This window comes from Ailuropoda melanoleuca, chromosome X, assembly GCF_002007445.2.
Source record: "Ailuropoda melanoleuca isolate Jingjing chromosome X, ASM200744v2, whole genome shotgun sequence".
Classification (NCBI taxonomy): domain Eukaryota; kingdom Metazoa; phylum Chordata; class Mammalia; order Carnivora; family Ursidae; genus Ailuropoda; species Ailuropoda melanoleuca.
The window spans coordinates 58,739,548-58,761,203 of record NC_048238.1 but is presented as its reverse complement, the minus strand read 5'-3'; the positions used below and the strand labels follow the sequence as shown (position 1 = coordinate 58,761,203).

At 39.5% G+C, this 21,656-nt stretch overlaps 1 protein-coding gene across 5 annotated transcripts in view; it reads left to right on the top strand.

Annotated features, from left to right (window-relative positions):
* BRWD3 (bromodomain and WD repeat domain containing 3) overlaps positions 1–21,656 on the top strand; it is a 217,047-nt gene that overhangs the window by 77,690 nt on the left and 117,701 nt on the right. For 3 of the 5 annotated variants that reach the window (XR_004622282.1, XM_019809323.2, XM_034648785.1), the window contains exons 12-13: positions 15,070–15,108; positions 19,678–19,718. Coding sequence is in view for 4 of the 5 variants with exons in the window: in XM_019809323.2 (XP_019664882.2) it covers positions 15,070–15,108; positions 19,678–19,718 (80 nt within the window). In the remaining variant the exon portion in view is untranslated. The remainder of the gene's footprint in view (positions 1–15,069; positions 15,109–19,677; positions 19,719–21,656) is intronic. The other 2 variants (XM_002928622.4, XM_034648786.1) reach the window with 1 other exon arrangement.

Here is a 21,656-nt window from a genome sequence, read left to right as displayed (position 1 = left end):
CTTGTTTCTTGAGAAAGTCTTGTATTCCTATATACTTCTTAGGACTGCCTTTGGTACATCCCTGATGTTTTGAACAGTTGTGTTTTCATTTTCCTTTGTTTCCATTTTTAAAAAATTCTTCTTTAACTTTCTCGTTGACCCACTTATTCTTTAGTAAGATTATCTTTAACCTCCATGTATTTGAGTTATTTCCAAATTTCCTCTTGTGATTGAGTTCCAGTTTCAAAGGATTGTGGTCCAAAAATATGCAGTGAGTGAACCCAGTCTTTTGGTAGTGGTTGAGACCTGATTTGTGACCCAGTATGTGATCTATTCTGGGGACTGTTCCATGTGCACTTGAGAAGAATGTGTATTCTGCCCTTTAGGATGGAACGTTCTGGATATATCCGTGAAGTCTATCTGGTCCCGTCTGTCAGTCAAAGCCTTTATTTCCTTATTGATCTTCTGCTTAGATGACCTGTCCATTGCAGTGAGGGAGGTGTTAAAATCCCCTACTATTATTGTGTTATTTTCAGTGTGTTTCTTTGGTTTTGTTATTAATTGGCTTATATTATTGACTGCTCCCATGTTAGGGGCATAAATATGTATAATTGTTAGATCTTCTTGTTGGATAGACCCTTCAATTATGATATATTGTCCTTCCTTATCTCTCATTACAGTCTTTGGTTCTTTGATTTAAAATCTAATTTGTCTGATATAAGGATGGCCACCCCAGCTTTCTTTGATGTCCATTACTAGGATAAATGTTTTTCCACTCCCTCCCTTTAAATCGGGAGGTGCCTTTGGGTCTAAAAATAGTCTTTTATAGACAGCATATCAATGGGTCTTGCTTTTTTATCCAGTCTGAATCCCTGTGTCTTTTGAATGGACATTTAGCCCATTTACATTCAGAGTACCTATTGAAGGATATGAATTTAGTGTCACTGTATTACCTATACAGCGACTGTTACTGTATATTGTCTGTTTCTTTCTGGTCTATGTTAGTTTTGGGCTGTCTCTCTGCTTAGAGGATCCCTTGTAATATTTCTTATAGGGTTGGTTTGGTAATCACAAATTCTTTTAGATTCTGTTTGTCCTGGAAGCTTTTTATCACTCCTTCTATTTTGAATGGCATCCTAGTTGGGAAAAGTATTCCTGGCTGCATATTTTTCTCATTTAGCACCTTGAGTACATCATGCTAGTCCTTTCTGGCCTGCTAGGTCTCTGTGTATAGGTCTGCTGCCAGTGTAATGTTTCTATCCTTGTAAGTTACATACAGATCTCTTGCCCCTGGCTGCTTTTAGGATTTTCCCTTTGTCTCTAAAATTTTTAACTTTCACTATTCTATGTCAAGGTGTTGACCTACTTTTACTGATTTTTTAAGGTGGGTTTTCTATGCCTCCTGAAATTGGATGCCTGTTTCCTTCCCCAGATTAGGGAAGTTCTCCACTATTATTTCCTACAATATACCTTCTCCCTCCTCTCTCTGTTTCCTCTTCTTCTGGGATCTCAATTATTCTAAATTTTTTTTACCTTGTGGTATCACTTATGTCTCAAATTCTCCCCTTGTGATCCAGTAGTTGTTTATCTCTTTTTCTTAGTTTCTTTTTTCTCCATCATTTTGTCTTCTATGTCACTAATTCTCTCTTCTGCCTCATTTATCCTAGCAGTTAAAGCCTCCATTTCTGATTGCATCTCATTAATAGTCTTTTTGTTTTCGACTTGGTTATATTTCAGTTCTTTTATTTCTCCAGAAAGGGATTCTCTAGTGTCTGTTATGCTTTTTTCAAGCCCACCTACTATCTTTATAATCATTATTCTGAACTCTAGTTCCAACATCTTACTTAATGTCCAATCTGATTATGTCCTTGGCAGTCAGTACTGCCTCTTGTTCTTTTTTGCGTTGAGCTTTTCTGTTTTGTCATTCTGTCCAGTGGAGAATAGATGAACGAGAGAACAAAATACTAACATGGCAACAATGACCCCAGAGAAATATACATTAAGCCAATCAGAAGAGACCTGAAACCAGGAGGAAAAAAAAAAGAAAAAAAAAGATAAAAGAAGGGAAAAAAGAGAATATAATCAGACAAGTGAGCAGAATAGAACAATATACTGGGGTTTTTTTGTGTGTGTGTGTATATTTTGGTCTGTTTTTTTAGAAAACTAGGTCCCAGAATTGTCAAGAAAGAAAAACTTATATATGTACAAAAATAAAATTAAATCCAATGAAAAGATAGGATGTAACTGTAAGTATGGAAATTAAATACAAGAAAAAAACAAAAGAGGAAAAAGGAAACGACGACAGGAAAAAGAATGGAAGGGAGATAGACAGGTGAACAGAACAAAGCAATACACTATCTCCTGAGTGTATCTTGTTCAGTTTGTTATAAGAAACTACGTCTCAAAATTGTAAAGAAAGAAAACCTTATATATACAAACATAAAATTAAATACATTGAAAGGATAGAACATGCAAAACTAAAATTAAATACCTTGAAAGGATAGAATAAAATTTAAAAATGAAAATTAAAAGACTTTAACAAAAAAAAAAGAGAAAGAAGAAAAATATTAAAACAAAACAAAACAAAAAAGAGAAAATGATCAGACAGGTGAATAGAACAGAGCCATACACTAGATTTTGAGTTTATTTTGGTTTGTTCGAAGAAACTGCATCCCCAAATTGTAAAGAAATGAAAACTTATGTGTATATAAAAAGAAGATTAAATACAAGGAAGGGATAGGATATAATTGTAAAAATGAAAATTAAAAAAATTTTAAAAAGGTGTTGATAAAATAAGAAATTTTGTTGAAAAACAAAAGAATGATTTAAAAAATTAAAGTTGAAAAACTAAAGAATCATGGGATAAAGTCCATGAATTCTATATGCTGTATTCCCCTAGTGCTGGAGTTTTGCAGTTCTCAATGGTCAGTAAACTTGTCCTTGGCTGGATGTTCTTCCTGATCTTCTGGGAGAGGGGCCTGTTACATTGATTCTCAAGTGTTTTTGTTCCAGGTGGAATTGTACTGCCCTTGCCAGGGGGCCAGGCTAAGTAATCTGCTCTGGTTTGCTCTAAGTGGCTTTTGTTCCCTGAAGGCTTTCCCTGCAGCCTTAGAGGATAAGAATGAAAATGGCAGCCTCCTAATCTCTAGCCTGGAACCTAATGCCTTGGGCCCCACTCCTCAGTGCACCCTCAGGGAAAAGCAGTCAGTCACCCCTGTCTCCCTGGTCTCTGTCCACACTCTGTGTTCACCCATCCTGTGACTGAGCATTTCTGTCTCAGGCAAGCCACCCAGTTTGGAGTCTCCAAACCCTGCAGACTCCTGCCATGCACTCCCACACCAATCCTCTTGGGGGAGGGAGGGGGGTCTCGCTGGTTCTGCTGCTTCTTTGGGCCCCTGCTCAGAGAGCAATCGCCTGACTGCTACATTTCACGGTTTATGGCTATCCTGAGCTGAGAGTCCATTCCTGGGCTCACTCTTTGTAGCTGGTTTCTTCACTCTGATGCCTGGGAGCTCTACCACACTCAGGCACCCCCGGTCTTCCTGTGACCCCGAGGATCCTGAGACCACACTGTCCCATCTAGGGATCCACCTCCGCTTAGCTGCCTAAGTGACGTCCCTCACTGACCAGACTTCTGAAAGTTCTGATTTTGTGCTCTGCTGCTATATTACTTCCTGGTGGCTGGCTGATGGAGGCTCCCTCTCCCTGCAGTCTATCTTCCCATATATCGCCTCAGATTCACTTCCTCACATTGACCTTGCAGAAAGTGGTTGCTTTTCTATTTGTAGAGTTGCAGCTATTCTTTTCTTAGATCTCTGGTTGAGTTCACAGGTGTTCAGAATGATTTGATAGCTATCTAGCTGAATTCCTGGGACGAGACGGAATTTTGGTCTCCTACTTCTCTGCTGTTTTTTTTTTTAATGATTTTTTTATTATATTATGTTAATCACCATACAGTACATCCCCAGATTCCGATGTAAAGTTCGATGCTTCATTAGTTGCGTATAACACCCAGTGCATCATGCAATACGTGCCCTCCTTAACACCCATCACCAGTCTATCCCATTCCCCCACCCCCTCCCCTCTGAAGTCTTCAGTTTGTTTCTCATAGTCCATAGTCTCTCATGTTTCATTCCCCCTTCTGATTACCCCCCTTTTCTTTATCCCTTTCTTCCCCTACCGATCCTCCTAGTTCTTATGTTCCATAGATGAGAGAAATCATATGATAATTGTCTTTCTCTGCTTGACTTATTTCACTTAGCATTATCTCCTCCAGTGCCGTCCATGTTGCAGCAAATGTTGAGAATTCGTTCTTTCTGATAGCTGAGTAATATTCCATTGTATATATGGACCACAGCTTCTTAATCCAGTCATCTGTTGAAGGGCATCTCGGCTCCTTCCATGATTTGGCTATTGTGGACAATGCAGCTATGAACATTGGGGTGCATATGGCCCTTCTCTTTACTACGTCTGTATCTTTGGGGTAAACACCCAGTAGTGCAATGGCTGGGTCATAGGGTAGTTCAATTTTTAACTTTTTAAGGGACCTCCACACTGTTTTCCAGAGTGGCTGTACCAACTTGCATTCCCACCAACAATGTAGGAGGGATCCCCTTTCTCCACATCCTCTCCAACAATTGTTGTTTCTTGCCTTGTCTATCTTTGCCATTCTAACTGGCGTAAGGTGGTATCTCAGTGTGGTTTTGATTTGAATTTCCCTGATGGCTAATGATTTTGAACATTTTTTCATGTGTCTGTTAGCCATTTGTATGTCTTCATTGGAAAAGTGTCTGTTCATATCTTCTGCCCATTTTATGATTTGTTTATTTGTTTCTCGTGTATTGAGTTTGAGAAGTTCTTTGTAGATCTTGGATACCAGTCCTTTATCTGTGGTGTCCTTTGCAAATATATTCTCCCATTCCGTGGGCTGTCTCTTAGTTTTTTTGACTGTTTCCTTGGCTGTGCAGAAGCTCTTTATCCTGATAAAGTCCCATAAGTTCATTTTATCTTTTATTTCTCTTGCCTTTGGAGATGTGTCGTGAAAAAGGTTGCTCTGGCCGATGTCATAGAAGTTGTTGCCTATGTTCTCCTCTAGAATTTTGATGGATTCCTGTCTCACATTGAGGTCTTTCATCCATTTGGAGTTTATTTTTGTGTATGGTGTGAGAGAGTGGTCAAGTTTCATTCTTTTGCATGTAGCTGTCCAATTTTCCCAGCACCATTTATTGAAGAGACTGTCTTTTTTCCACCGGATGTTTTTTCCTGCTTTATCAAAGATTAGTTGCCCAAAGAGCCGAGGGTCCATTTCTGGGTTCTCTATTCTGTTCCATTGGTCGATGTGTCTGTTTTTGTGCCAGTACCATGCTGTCTTTGTGATCACAGCTTTGTAGTACAGCTCGAAATCCGGCATTGTGATGCCCCCAGCTTTGTTTTTCCTTTTCAACAGTTCCTTGGAGATTCGGGGCCTTTTCTGGTTCCATACAAATTTAAGGACTATTTGTTCCAGTTCTTTGAAAAATGTCCTCGGTATTTTGATCGGGATAGCATTGAAAGTGTAGATTGCTCTGGGTAGTATGGACATTTTAACTATGTTAATTCTTCCAATCCATGAGCATGGAATATTTTTCCATCTTTTTATGTCTTCCTCAATATCTTTCAAAAGTGATCTATAGTTTCTAGCATATAGGTCCTTTACGTCTCTGGTTAAGTTAATTCCAAGGTAACGCATGGTTTTTGGTGTTATTGTAAATGGGATGGATTCCCTAATTTCTCTTTCTTCAGTCTCGTTATTCGTGTATAGAAATGCAACTGATTTCTGGGCATTGATTTTGTATCCTGCCACCTTACTGAATTGTTCTATAACTTCTAATAGTTTGGGAGTGGATTCCTTTGGGTTTTCCATATAGAGTATCATGTCATCTGCAAAGAGAGACAGTTTGACTTCTTCTTTGCCGATTTGGATACCTTTGATCCCTTTTTGTCTTCTGATTGCTGTTGCAAGGACTTCTAGTACTATGTTGAATAATAGTGGCGAGAGTGGGCATCCTTGTCGTGTTCCTGATCTTAAGGGAAAGGCTTCCAGCTTTTCCCCATTGAGAATAATGCTTGCAGTAGGCTTTTCATAGATGGCTTTTATGAGATTGAGAAATGTACCCTCTATTCCTACACTCTGAAGGGTTTTAATCAGGAAAGGATGCTGTATTTTGTCAAATGCTTTTTCTGCATCAATTGAGAGGATCATATGGTTCTTGAGTCTTTTCTTGTTGATATGATGTATCACATTGATTGATTTGCGAGTGTTGAACCATGCTTGCATCCCAGGTATGAATCCCACTTGGTCATGATGGATAATCCTTTTAATGTACTGTTGGATTCTATTAGCAAGGATCTTGTTGAGGATTTTGGCATCCATATTCATTAGAGAAATCGGTCTGTAATTCTCCTTTTTGAGGGGGTCTTTGCCTGGTTTGGGGATCAAGGTAATATTAGCCTCATAGAATGAGTTTGGTAGCTTTCCTTCTGTTTCTATTTTTTGAAATAGCTTTAGGAGAATAGGTATTATTTCTTCTTTGAATGTTTGGTAGAATTCCCCAGGAAAACCGTCTGGGCCTGGAGTTTTATTATTTGGAAGGTTGTTTATCACTGACTCAATTTCTTCATAGTTAATTGGCCTATTTAAGAAATCTATTTCTTCCTGTTTCAGTCTTGGTAGTTTATAGGTTTCCAGGAAGGCCTCCATCTCTTCCAGATTGTTTAGTTTTTTGGCATATAGCTGTTGATAAAAGTTTCTAATAATCCTTGCAATTTCAATGGTGCTGGTCGTGACCTCTCCCTTTTCAGTCATAATTTTAATAATCTCAGTCCTTTCTCTTTGTTTTTGGACAAGTTTTGCCAGTGGTCTATCAATTTTATGGATTCTCTCAAAGAACCAGCTTCTAGTCCTGTTGATCTGCTCTACTGTGGTTCTGGTCTCTAATTCATTGATTTCTGCTCTAATCTTGGTCAACTCCTTCCTTGTCAGTGGGTTAGGCCTGTCCCTCTGTTGCTGTTCCAGTTTCTTGAGGTGAGAATATAGAAACTGCATTTTAGATTTTTCTATTCTTTTGAGTGAGGCTTGGATGGCTATGTATTTCCCCCTTAGGACTGCCTTTGCAGTATCCCATAGGTTTTGGACCGTTGTGTATTCATTCTCGTTGGTCTCCATAAATTGTTTAATTTGTTTTTTGATTTCCTGGTTTATCGAGTCATTCTTGAGCAGGATGGTTCTTAGCCTCCAAGTGTTTGAGTTTCTTCCAGGTTTTTCCTTGTGGTTGAGTTCCAATTTCAGAGCGTTGTGGTCTGAGAATATGCAGGGGATAATTTCAATCTTTTGGTATTGGCTGAGACCTGTTTTGTGTCCCAGAGCATGATCTATTCTTGAGAATGTTCCATGGGCATTTGAATAGAATGAGTATTCTTTGGTTCTGGGGTGTAGTGTTCTATATATATCTATGAGGTCCAACTCGTCGAGTATGGCATTCAAAGCCTTTGATTCTTTGCTTAGTTTTTGCCAGGGTGTTCTGTCTATTTCTGATAGTGGGGTGTTGAGGTCCCCTACTATTACTGTGTTCTTATCTATATGTCTCTTTATTTTGGTTAAGAGTTGGCTTGTGTATCTTGCTGCTCCCCTGTTGGGGGCATATATATTAATAATTGTCATATCCACTTGTTGAATACTTCCTTTAAGAATAATATAGTGCCCTTCTGTATCTCTCTCTATGGCCTCTAGTTTAAAATCCAGTCTATCTGATATGAGAATTGCTACTCCAGCTTTCTTTTGAGGTCCATTTGCGTGGAAGATGGTACTCCATCCCCTTACTCTAAGTCTGAATGCATCTTTGGGTTCAAAATGAGTCTCTTGTAGACAGCAAATGGATGGGTCATGTCTTTTTATCCAATCTGCAACCCTGTGGCGTTTTATGGGAGAGTTTAAGCCATTTAGATTGATAGAGATTATTGACAGATATGATTTTAATGATGCCATTTCTCTTTAAAGTCTTTGTATCGGTTGTGACTTGCTGCTCTGTATCACTCTTGGGGCCTTTTTACCTTTATAGAGCCCCCCTTAATATCTCCTGTAGGGCTGGTTTCGTGGTTACGAAATTGGTTAATGATTGGCGATTTTGGAACGTCTTTATTTCTCCATCAATTCTGAATGACAGCTTTGCTGGATAAAGGATCCTTGGCTGCATGTTTTTCTCTGAAAGAGCTTTAAAAATGCCCCCCCAAGCCTTTCTCTCATTCCAGGTCTCTGTAGACAGGTCTGACGTAATCCTGATACCTTTGCCTTGGTACGTGAGAAATTTCTTTGCCCTGGCCGCTTTCAATACTGTATCCTTGGATCTAATATTTGCGAATTGCACTATGACATGCCGTGGCGTAGGTTTGTCCTGGTTGAGCTTGGATGGGGTCCTCTCTGCCTCTTGGACACGAATGCTTGTTTCCCTTGCTAGATTAGGGAAGTTTTCAGCTACAATTTGTTCAAATATCTCTTCTAGACCTCTGTTTTTCTCCACCCCTTCAGGGATGCCGATGATTCTGACATTGGATCGTTTCATAGAGTCAGTAATCTCCCGTAATCTACATTCGTGGGCGTGGATTTTTTTAAGACCAGCTTCTATTTTCGTTTTTTCTTCTACTAACCCATCCTCCAATTCGCTAACGCGTTCCTCTGCCTCGGTGACCCTGGCCGTCAGAGCCTCTAGTTTTGACTGCATTTGGCTCATAGAATTTTTAATTTCTGTCAGATTCGCTCTCATTTCTGCCCTTAGGGATTCTATATTCTCAGCAACGCTTTCTCTGATGCTTTTTTCAAGTTTACTCATCATCTTGACCATTGTTGCTCTGAATTCCATTTCTGATAATTGGGATACATCCATATGTATTAATTCTGTGGCCGAGGCCAATTCTGTGGCAGAGGCCACAGACTCATTATCTTTTCTTTGCTGGGGGGGACTTCTCCTTCTCGTCATTCTGATGAAGAGAGATTGCAGGGTTGTCCAGAGCCCAAGTGTTGACTGGGACCCAGGCCGTGCGCCCTTGTTTTATAGAGATCTTAGGGATGTGGGCTTCTTCCTTAAAGAGTTTATTTATTTATTTGAGAGAGAGAGAGACAGTCAGCAAGAAAGGGAACCCAAGCAGAGGAGTGGGAGAGGAAGAAGCAGGTTCCCGGTGGAGAAGCCCGATGAAGGACTCCTTACGGAGCGTTGTGATCACACCCTAATCCGAAGACAGGTGCTTGGTGACTGCGCCACTCAGGCGCTCCGGGTTGTGGGCTTCTTGATTTTTCAGCCTGCCTTCTGGGGGAGGGGCCTGCCTGCAGGTACTCAGAAAACCCTGTTTGGGTAGAGTCTCTGTGTCCCTTGCGAGGGGGGATGGGGATGGGCACCCTGTGAGCCGGTATTTCCGGGCTTTTGTTCCTTGGTGGCTTTCCCTGGCGGTTTGCTATGCCTCTTCTGAGAGTCAGAGCAGCAGCGGCTGAAATTCAGCCTCTCAGAACAGAGGGATCGCGGATCGTTCTCCACTGATGTTCTGGCCACTTTAACTCTGTTTCTGTTGGTGCTGCTCAACCCTGCAGCATCCCGGGCTGTGCGCCCCACACCCGGCGTCCCAGCCCTCACTTCCAGGGCCGGCACGTCTCTGTCCTTTGTGTTTCCAACCCCGCCCGCCGCCAGCCGCCCCGCGCGGGCTCCCGGTGCTCCCCGTGTCAGTCTGGTGTCTCGCGGGTGCTGACCGCGAGTCCGCCTGCTCCCCCGTGCAGGTGGCTCTCCAGCCGCCAGCCGCCCCGCGGACGCTCCCGGAGCTCCCGGTCTCAGCCTCGATCCAGTGAGCACACCGGAGCTCCGGAGCTCCGTGAGATGCTTGGTGGTGCACGCTCCCGGCTCACGGACTCAGTCTGCCGTTTCCAGAGTGCGGGTCCGCGGTCCGCCCGCTCCCCGGTGCAGGTGGCCCGCCAGCCGCCCTGCGCGCGCTCCTGGAGTTCGCGTTCTAAGTCTGTTGTCTCGCGGGTGCCGTCCGCGCGGTCCGCCTGCTCCCTGTGCAGGTGGCCCGCCAACCGCCAGCCGTCCCGCGTGCGCTCCCGGAGCTCCCGTTCTCAGTCTGCTTCTCAAGCGTGCGGTCCGTCCGCTCCCCAGTGCAGGTGGCTACCGCTTCCCGGCGCCCTGACATGGCGGCTCCCTCCCCCTTCTGTTTATCTTCCGATATCTGTGCGCGGTTTCACGGCTCCCCGCTTCGTGCCTCGATACTCAGCGCTGGAGATGTTCATTTGTAGAGATCCAGATGTATCTTCCTGCTTCTCAGGCTGATTCCGTGGATTCCTGCTGGTCTGGTACCTATCCAGCTCAACTCAGGGGACCGGCTGAAAAAGGGGTCCCCTACTCCTCTGCCATCTTAAGGACATTCCCCTTCTCTGCTGTTTTGGACTCAGAAATGGATAAGTTCTTAAAACCTCCAAATTTCTAAGACTGAAGTATAAAGAAATAAAAAATCTGTATTGATGGATTCCTAGAAAGGAGACTGAATCAGTAGTCAAAAACCATCCAACATACAAAAGTCCAGAACCAGGTGGCTTCACTGAATAGTGCTAAACATTGAAAGATTTAATCACTGTCCCCAGACTTTTCCTAAAAATTAAGGGAATGCTTCCAAACTCATTTTACAAGGTCAGCCTCTGACATGAAAACCAAAGACACTAAAAATGAGGAAATTGCAGGCCAATATCCCTGATGTATAGAGATGCAAAAATCTTCAACAAAATATTAGCAAACTTAATTCAACAATGCATTCAAAGGATCATACACCATGATCAGTTTGGGATTGCTACAGGCAAGAATGATTCAGCATCTGCAAATCAATCAACGTGATACACCACATTAGCAAAATGAAGGATAAAAGTCATATTATCGTCTCAATAGTTGCAAAAAAAGTATTTGATAATATTCCATATTCATTTATGATAAAATTTCTATTAATAAAGTGTGATAGAAGGAATGTATCTGAGTGTAATAAAGATCATATCTGACAAATCCACAGCTAACATACTCAGTGGTGAAAAGGTGAAAGCTTTTCTCGAAGATCAGGAATAAGACAAGGATGTCCATTTTTGCTGCTTTATTCAACATAGTATTGGAACCCCTTGCCGCAGTAATTTGCCATGTAAAAGAAATAATAGGCATCCAGTTTGGAAAGGAAGAAGTAAAACTGTAACTATTTGCAGATAACATAATTCTGTATATAGAAAACCCTAAAGATTCCACTAAATAAAACCAAACTGTTACAACTCAGAAATGTACTCAGTAAAGTTGCGGGATACAAAATCAATATAGAGAAGTCTGCTGTGTTTCTATACACTGAGAATGTACTATCAGAAAAAAATATACTAAGGAAAGAGTCCCAATTACAATTGCTTCTAAAGAATAACATACCTAGGAGTAAATTTAATCAAGGAAATGTAGACCTGCACACTGAAAACCAGAACAGATGAAAGAAATTGAAGAAGACAAATAAATGGAAAGATAATTCCATGCTCATGAATTGGAAGAATTAATATCATGTCCAGGCTGGCTGCCCAAAGTAATCTAGAGATTACATGCAATCCCCATCAAAACCCCAGTGGCAATTTTTAGAAGGGGAACAGATATGTCTAAAATTTGTAGGAGTCACAAAAGATCACAAATAGCCAAGTAAACTTGAGAAAGAACAAAGCTGGAGGCATCACACTTCCTGATTTTAAACTATACTACAAAGTTCTAGTAATCAAAGCAGTATGGTGTTGGCAGTAAAACAGACAAATAGATCAATGGAACAGAATAAAGAACCCAAAAATAAACCTGCACATGCATGGTCAGTTAATTTACAGTGAAGGAGCCAAGAATGTATAATGGGGAAATGGTAGTTTCTTCAGTAAGTAGTGTTGGGAAAACTGGATAGCCACATGCAAAGGAATAAAACCCTGGACCACTATTTTACACAATACACCAAAATTGACTCAAAAGTAAGACCTACCTGAATATAGAAGCTGAAATCAAAATTCCTAAAAGAAAACACAGGCAGTTGTCTGTCAGTTTGTAACCCTTTCAGGAGCTTATTGAGTGTAATCTGAAACTGACCCTGTACTCAGAGGACAACGAAAGTAAGAGGCAGGCTACTCCAGGTTGGTAGGTGACAGTTTGAATAAGTAAAAGGAACTTACATATAAGTCATGTCTTGGGTGGCAGCAAGACAAATGGATCTCCATGGCCACCCACCAAATGTTAAAAGTTTAACAAGAGGCCTTAACTGGGTCCAGTCAAATATACTGTGCAGGTGTTCTCAGCACCACATCATTATCTCAAGGCTTTGCCCTTGGAGCAACCTCTGGGAGCAGGAAAGGCAAGAGGAACCCACATTCCAAGGGAGGAGGTAACAAGCCTTTGATTATCTGGGGTCCAGCTTGCAGATCAGCTGGTGGTCACATCTTTTCAATGACTTTCCCCGACATTCCACCCCTCATGACCGGCTTTTATAATCTCATGTGCCCCCTTGTGAAATGGGCCCTAAGTGTTCAGCAAGGGGTTTTATTAGCATGGAGGTGACTCATTTGGTGACTGTCTGGCTGCATTGGAGTCTAATGCCACAACAGCAATGTAGGTGCATGTAAAAGGAAACACAGATTAAATAAGACAATGATTGTAAAATCAATGACAACCTTTTTTGTAAGAGCCCTTGATCTGATCCGCTGATTTATTAAGACTCCTAAGCTGGGGATTGGATTACTCAGGGCATTCACTTGTATTTCATGTGATTTAATAAAGATGGCACATTAGCAGATTCACTGGGGTGAACACACAACATTGTGTTTGGATAATGGCACAGGTACCTCCTTATGAGGCAGTAATAATGTCTAAATCCATTTTATTTTGGAGTACAGCTTTCTAAGTAATAAGTACAGCTTACCAGAGACATTTCAGTGTTCAGTAAGGACAGATTTTATTGCTATCATTCAATGCTTGCTGAGTGAATTTATTAAGGGGTTCACGTTTGCTATTAATGTCTTCTAAATCTAAGCCAATGGAGGGAACAAAGACAGTGGCAAAATGGTCTTATCAGTGAAAAAATCAAACACTTACCCTGACTTTGAGGAGAGGGAGGTTAGCACCTTTAGAAACTTGACCTGGTTGTACATACCATATATGCTGGCCAGGGGAGGCAGCACTGTCACTGTTGGGAACTGTCACGTGTGAAGAGATGAACTAGGGACGGGATATGCCATCATCAGGACCCTCATTTTCTCCATGCTGTCAGTGGTGCATGCTTGATTTCAGGTACAGTGCATTTTAACAGTTCCAGCATGCAGGAGGACAAGGGGATCTTAGTGGAGATTGAGTAGTTCTTCACCCAAGGGTGTGAGGAAACTCACCTGTCTCATTGGGATATTGCATTTTAAATTCTAGTAGATAATTCCTTTTTCAAGAATGATGGGGCTTGGTGTTTTCCACAGCATAGTGTGTTGATCCACTGTGAGATTTTGGGCAATGGTTGTTTCCAATAACTTCTATATCTTTACAGTATTGGGTGCCTGGGCAGGGGTAGTCTGGCATATAGGGCAATAGGCCCTACTGTTTGGTCATTTAAATATATTAAAGCCTAGGACAGTACTTTTGTCCAGTTGGCCAAGGTGGTTTTGCCTGTTAAGTATTTAATATGCTGTTTTAATACCATTTTCCTTTCTACCAATCCTGCTGCTTGTGGGTTATAGGGGAGATGGAACTTTTATTTAATGTCACATTTTATTGTTCAGTCTTGCACATCATGGCCTTTGAAATGTGACCTCTGATAATTATATGTTTGATGAGGATATTCATACATGGTACTCAGTTTCTTAATCCCCTAATGATGACAGCCTGCTTTGCAGGGTGGCAGGGAAAAGTGTGGATTAGGCCAGATGCAGTGTCTACATAAACCAAGGCATATTTAGAACACTCACTTAGAGGAGGCCAATACAATTAATTTGCCAGTTTCTCATAGGTTGGGAGCTCCGGTGGATGGCCTGATTCTTTTAACAGTTGCCTTTGGTGTTGTTTAGGACACACAACATGCTGTTATTACTCTAACCAAGTCAGTGTACTCTGAGGGCAGTCTGGCATCCGTGGCAATATGCCATCCTACTTGGGCATTGTGGGGGCCACTCTTTATATGCACCCAATCTGCCTAAACTACTGACGGGCCGGTAGCTAGGGCTCATTCCCAAGCTAGGGCACCAGCTTCCTGATTGCTAGGGGGGGTGTCAGTGTCTTAAGAACTGGGACATGAAAAACAGTGAGAATCACTTCAGGCTCTTGCAGATGGACCCAAATGTCATACTATATATATCTTGACCCCACAAGGACTTTTTAATGATCAGCTTCCCATTGTTCAAGCAATAAATTTAACCCCTTAAAATAGTCTAATTATCAGTACAAAGGGTTAATGGCCAGGGCTCTTGAGTGATCAGCAGCCAGACCACTATGAGCACAGTACACTAGTTGCTGTACTGGCTGCTGCGTGACAAGTTTTACCTGGAGGAGCGCTGTGTACATTGATAGGAGCTGTTGCTCTATGGGGATATATTGTGGTTTTGCCACCTTCCAGAGCTGGAGCAAAATCCCAGGGGTATTCTCCCCTTTTGTTATCTCTGCCATAGTGTCTGACCCATGTCTTTTGGAGTCATAGACACATCAAACTCAAATGGTAGCCCTACTTAGGAGATGCCCAGAGCTTTAATCTATTTTATTAGTATTTTTGCCTTCTCAAAGGCAGCACACTGCTGTTGTCTCCAGTCTCGTATGTGCCGTTTCTTTACCGGGCAGCATAAGGAATGGGAGTAGTGTGCCAGGTGGAGATTAAAAGTATTCCAAAACCCCAAAATCCCTATAAAGGACTGCACCCCTCTCCCATTCTTAGGGGTTGGATAGGCTTGCACCTTTTCAGTTACAGCTTTATGAGACTTAGCTGACTAGATGACACCTAAAACCTTATAGCAGTGTCTAGGCCTTGAATTTTCTTTGGGTTCATTGCCCATCTTCTTCCTCACAGATGTTCCTGAGCAAAGCCTGCAGGTGTCCTGCAGCAGAGGTAAATCTTTACATGTTAACATTGTATTATCAATGTAATGGGCCCATTTTGCTGATGTGGGGAAGGAGAACAGGGATAGGTCCCCAGTTACCATTGTATGACATATTGTGGGGCTATGCACATAGCCTTGGGGGAGCACTTGAAAGATTCATTATTATCTCTCTAACATGAAAGCAATTTAATCTTAGTTATCAGAAACCTGTCAAAGTCTTTTCCATGAGTGTTCTTAAAAGATGAACCACTGTTGTAGGGACACTTGTTGCAATGCATCAGAGCAAAATAGTAACTGCAAATGACAGAAGACTTAGAAATGGTCATTTGATTTGATGAGATTTCATTATAATGCAATGGACAAGAAAACTATAGCTGTATTCTTAAAAGATCCTCCTTTTTTTCTGGCAATGTTTTGGTTATCTCCAGGGGTATTTATATTTTAAAGATATGATAAGATTTATAAACTTCAGGGGACAGAGAAAGATGTAAGTTTTCTCCTAGGAGTTTTGGGGTAATTGCTATTTAAAATTAGGGATCAGAAGATATGGGGCATTTTGTCTTTTTCCTCATCAATTACCACAGCATCCTCCTCTTCATTTTCATCATTTTCTCCAAGATCCCACCTCAGCATCTTAATCGGGCTTTTTCATAAGTTCTCATTTCTTAATACATTGCACCCTCCTTGCTTTACAAAACGGACACTAAGGGCTCTAATTTATTACTTTGCTCTTCCATCTTGTCTGCCAGCCCCAGAGCAAGCAGAGTAGTGGACACTCACATATCCTTTTCTATACTCAGCTCTTCTGACTTTCTAACTTGAGCTTCAGCCTCTAGTTGGGCATCAGTGGCCAGTTGACCTACCCATAGTAGAAGCCCACTATGGCAATCATATTTCCCTTCTCTGCCTAAATGTAGTATGTGCATTTCCTCTAACAAGTACATTAGATTGGCAGGCATTTTCTGGGTGTCCCCATATTCATGTAGTAGTCCATAAGCATCTAACATACAGGCCACCCTTCCTTACGTGGAAGTTGATGGCTAATTTGGGATTTCTCCTGTGGATGCCTCATTCCCAAGGCCCATTTCTTTAGTCTCTGGGTTGGCTTGCCAATTGTCAGTTTACAGCCCTCTTGGGAGCTTCTTGGATATAACCAGAAACTGGCCCCTATACCCAGAGGTTAAGGAAAGACCAAAGAAAGAGGTAGGCCACTCTGCATTGGTAGGTGGCAGTTTTAATAGGCAAAGGGAATTTACACATGAAGTTTGTTTTGGATGGCAGCAAGATGAATGGATCTTTGTGCTTGTCCACCAAATCTTAAAAGTTTATAAAGAAGCCTTAACTGGTATACTGTGCAGGTGTTCTCAATACCACATCATCATCTCAAGCCTGTGTCCTTAGAGCAGGAAAGGCAAGTGGAACCATATACCATATACCAAGGATAGGGAAGAGGGAAAGGAGCCTCTGATTGCCCGGGGTCCAGCTCACAGGTCACTTGGCAGTCACATGTTTTTCATGACCTTCCCCAACAGTGGTAAGGTCCTTGATATTGGTCTTGATTTTTTTAAATCTGGCTCTAAATGCAAGGGAGACAAAAGCAAAAATGATCAAATGAGACTACTTCTTAGTAAAAGGATACTACACAGTAAAGGAAAACATCAATAAAACAAAAAGACAACCTAGTAAATGGCAAAGGATATTTGTGAATAATATATCCATTAAGGGGTTAATACCCGAAATATATGAAGAACTTCTGTAACTCAACAACAACAACAACAACAACAACAACAACAACAACAAAAAACCCCAATTAAAAGATGGACAGAGGAACTAAATAGACTTTTTTTTTCTAAAGAAGATAAACTGATGGCCAATAGGCACATGAAAACATTTTCAACCTCACTAATTATCAGGGAAATGCAAATGAAAACTACAATGTAATATCATCTCACACCTATTAGAATGGCTCTTATCAAAAAGGCGAGAAATAACAAGTGTTGGAGAAGATGTGGAGAAAAGGATACTCTTATACACTATTGGTGGGAATGTAAATGTAAATTGATGTAGCCACTATGGAAAGTACATTATGGAGATTTGTCAAAAAATTAAAAATAGAATGACCATAGGGTCTAGATATTCCACTTCTGAGTATTTATTGATGAATACAAAAACACTAATTCAAGTAGATATATGCACCCCTATGTTCATTGCAGCAGTATTTATAGTAGCCAGAATATGGAAATAATCTAAGTGATCATCCAATGGAAGATGAGGTACACACACGTGCACACACACACACTGGAATACTACTCAGCCACACATAAGGAAATCTTGCCATTTTTGACAATACGGATGGACCTTGAGTGTATTATGCTAAGTGAAAAATCTGATGGAAAAAGACAACATGATTTCACTCTGTGGATTCTAAAATAACAAAACAAAAGAACAAACCAAACCAAACAAAAACAAAAACAAACTCATAGATACACCAATCTATGATTACCAGAGGGGAAAGGGCATTGGGGGATGGGTGAGAGGGCTTATTTGTATGGTGATGGATGGTAACTAGACTTAACAGTGGTGATCACTTTGTTGTATATACAAATATCAAATTATAATATTGTACAGCTGAAACTTATATAATGCTATATGCCCATTTTACCTCAAATAATAAAAAACATACTATCTTGAGAAAAAAATAATTTACTAATTTATCTTGTTGATTTTAGTTTGATTATTTTCAAAATGTCATCATAGACTCCTGAAATCTAATCCTACTCGGTTATCAATAACAACAGGGAACAGCTTTATGCCTAGGTGACAGCCATTGGTGACTGGCCATTGGTGACTGGACCTTTTCCTCAAAGCTATTTCCACTTTCTTTTTTTACGAAGCTTGGAGCCAGTAATGTTTTTTTCTTATCCTTGTGTACCTTTCATCTTTTCCTCTTCTTCCTTTCCTTACCTTTTTCTCTAGATAATTATTTACTATGGTATATGGGAGTACTTGTTTTTCAGCTCACCATACATCTCATATACCTCATTGTCAAAGCTGTATAGTCAGCAATTGAAAGCACTCAGCTTTGTAGGTCTTAAGATTACTGTTTTTAATACTGTTGACCTCTCATTTGGAATAGTATTAGTGTACCTCAATAAAATACACACAGTTTCCCTGAATCCTGACTATTAGAAAAAGATACTTCGTGAGTTACAAAATCAATCATGTTCCCGAAATTTGTAGTAAAAGAGACCTGTTAGAAACCTTCTCCTTGAACTTTTGGAAACAGCCTCCTGATTTTGTCCCATCCCATAAACATAACTTGAACAGTTACTTATGAATCACTACTGAACCAAGCTGACTCACCTTGCTGTTACTTATTCCTAGACACTAAATTCCTGGAATATTATTTAAGTTGTGAAAGAAAAATACTTAGGAAATATATAAATATCCATTTGTACTAGAGTATGCAAAGGAGGCATCTCTACAATTACCACACAAGCAGGGTATGTATACAAGTGCAGTCAAGTTTATTGAGAGCTTAGTGAGAAGTACGTAGTAGAAACAATGGGCAAGAATGGAGTCAGGGAAAGATGAAGAAAAATTGATTAGTAGAGTTTTGTGCATTTATTTGCTGGAGTCCAGCTAAGAGAAAGTCAGAAAACCTAAATATTCCCTGTAGGAAGTCAGCAGCTACTGTTAGTCATTGAAAGTAAGGTGTACTTTCAGAACATCTAAAACCCGTTATTGCAACTGGCAGTGAGAATCCAGAATCTGTCAGATAAATATTATAGTGAAATCACAGAACATTATGACTATACCTCTGAACATATGAAGACAGTTTAATAATTTTTAAAAATGAAAAATAAATATAAAGATATTTAGTATCTGAGATTTTTACTAAAAATTCAAATGCCATTCAGTAACTGAGTGTTTTGTGAAAATATGTACAACATTTGAGGGTACGTTTTAGCTTTATTATCAAAGAATAAGAAGTAAAATGCATAATCTGGCTTACACTTTAATCTTCTCATCACTATAATACACATTAGTTTTGTTGTAAAAGTATAGTTTAATCATTATAAAGGAAGATTCAAAGAGAAGTATCTAAACTGTTGTACCAAAAGACAGATGAATCCTTTGTAAAATAAATAATCCATGTGAAAAGCAGGAAATGATTGATTTTCTGAAATTTAAAAAAAAATAAGTGGGAAATTTAGTTCAACTGCTATTAAATCTGTTACTTTAAGGTAGCATTTTAGGTTAGCGTGCTGTCCTATTATGGGGGACATAAAAGCTAATATCTATTCAAAACTGTCTCTTGAGATTATGATTTAGAAAAAGGTTTGCTTATGTCTGGTTTATCTCAAATTACTGCTAATAAGTATTCCTCCTCAGTTAATGCATTGTTTCAAACTTCATTAATTTTTTTAAAGAAAATTAGAGTCTTTTCTGAGAAAATTATAGCATTAAAAAGTCTACTCCATGATGCTTTTGCATGTGAATTTGAAGGGAAGAGTACTTTATTCGTTTTACAAATAAATTAACTCTAACCAAAAATCTGTTGTTTTATGTCTTAGGACAAAGTTGTTGCTGTTCAGTTCTGTAACAATGGAGACAGGTAACTATGTAGTACATATCTGTGTAAACAGATGTTTGACATATTTTATCTCTATTCGTTCAGAAGTAGCTCCCTCTACTGTAGTACTTTATTTCTGTTCAGTTTCTTAAGCTGAAAGCCCTTGTCTATTTTTGATGACATCCTTACCCCATCTCTTTTAAACTCCTATTCAAGTAGTAGTCATACTTTATCAGTTCTTCCTTTGAGTGATTTCTTTTTTGTTTACTTTGTTTTTTTTTCCATTTCTATTATCACTCACTTTAGCCAAGGATTCCATTATTTGACCCATTACCTTCAGTTTTCTTCTCCTTTCTAAATATATCCTGTCCATTTCTCCCAGATCACATTGCTCTGTTCAGAAATCTTTAGTGTTTCCGCTTTGTCTATAGAATAGAATTCAAATGTCTTAGCCTTGAATTCAGAACTTTCTATAACTTAACTTAGACCTACATTATTTTCTCATTTACTATTCCTCATATAAATCATTACATTTAGCCTAATTGACTTGATCATTGCTCCTGTTACATCCATATATCTATATTTTTTCTCTCATTCATTGCTTTGCTTATACTTTACCTCACACCATTCTTACCCAGAAATATTACCCTTACTCCCCTTCACTTATTCTCTTTCCCTCCTACAGCCTCCCTCTACCTTCCGCTCTCCTTTGCTCTATTTTTCTTCTCCCTCCAGTCTTTCTCTTTCCTAAGTCCTCTATCTTCCCATGTTCTACCTGAAGCCTTTTCTGACTGCTCCAGATTTTAGCCATATTGTCTTCCTCTGAACATCTGTATTACTTATTGTCTCTTCTACTCATATGATACATATTTCAAACTGTGTCTGTAAACTCAGAAATTTTGTGCAGGTATTTGTGCACCCTCTCAAATGCATGATCCCAAAAGGATGATAATCTTTTGCCCTGGTCTAAAAATTGACCTAGAATAGATTAAAAAATGTAACCATGTAATATAAATGTGTATCCGTATATTTCTATAAGGACTTTATGTGGGTGACCATGTTTTATTTTAATTTAATCTATTTTTTTATTTTTTGACCATGTTTTATTTTTAAATATTTTTCAGACAGTGGGTGATTGCTATGATGAGTTTGTTCATCTTTATTAAATGCAAGAGTAAATAATGATGGTCCACATAGAGTGAAGTTTATATTAGGAATGAGAAAACCTTCAGATAATTTTTTGAGGTTGATTTATTGCACTATACTGAGTTATACACTTGAAGGTTTGTACAGCTATGATTCTTTCATGCTAGAGGAATCTGAAGTTTTTAATTCCTTGCCTTTTCCCTAAAGGAGAAACATTATTTCATCTTCATTAGTTATGTGGACAATAAACAAAGGATATCCAATTTTACTAATAATTAAAGATGCAGTTTAGAATAAAAGTAACATTTTTTTTCTTTCAGAATGACAAGATATGAAGAATGTTAGCACCCAGTATTGCTGAGGGTTTAGGGAAAATGGGTACTCACTCTCCCACAACTTTTGAAGAGATTGTAAAGTGTTAAAAAAAAAACTTTTCAGGGAAATAATTCATCGAAAGCTTTATTTTTTTAATGTTTTTTTATTATATTATGTTAGTCACCATACAGTACATCCCTGGTTTCTGATGTAAAGTTCGATGATTCATTAGTTGCGTATAACACCCAGTGCACCATGCAATCGAAAGCTTTAAAAATGTGCTGACCATTTAACTCAGCAAAGATATGTATAAGGTTGTACAAAGATAATGTATAGAGATACTCATCACAACATTATTTATAATGGTGAGGAATGGAAATAGTATAAATATTTATCATTAAGCAGTTGATTGAATTTTGATACATCCATATAGTTGAATACTTATTCAAGGTGACAGTAGTTTTATATTTATAAACCTAGAGAAATATCTATAAAATAAAATATCTATAAAATGTTTTC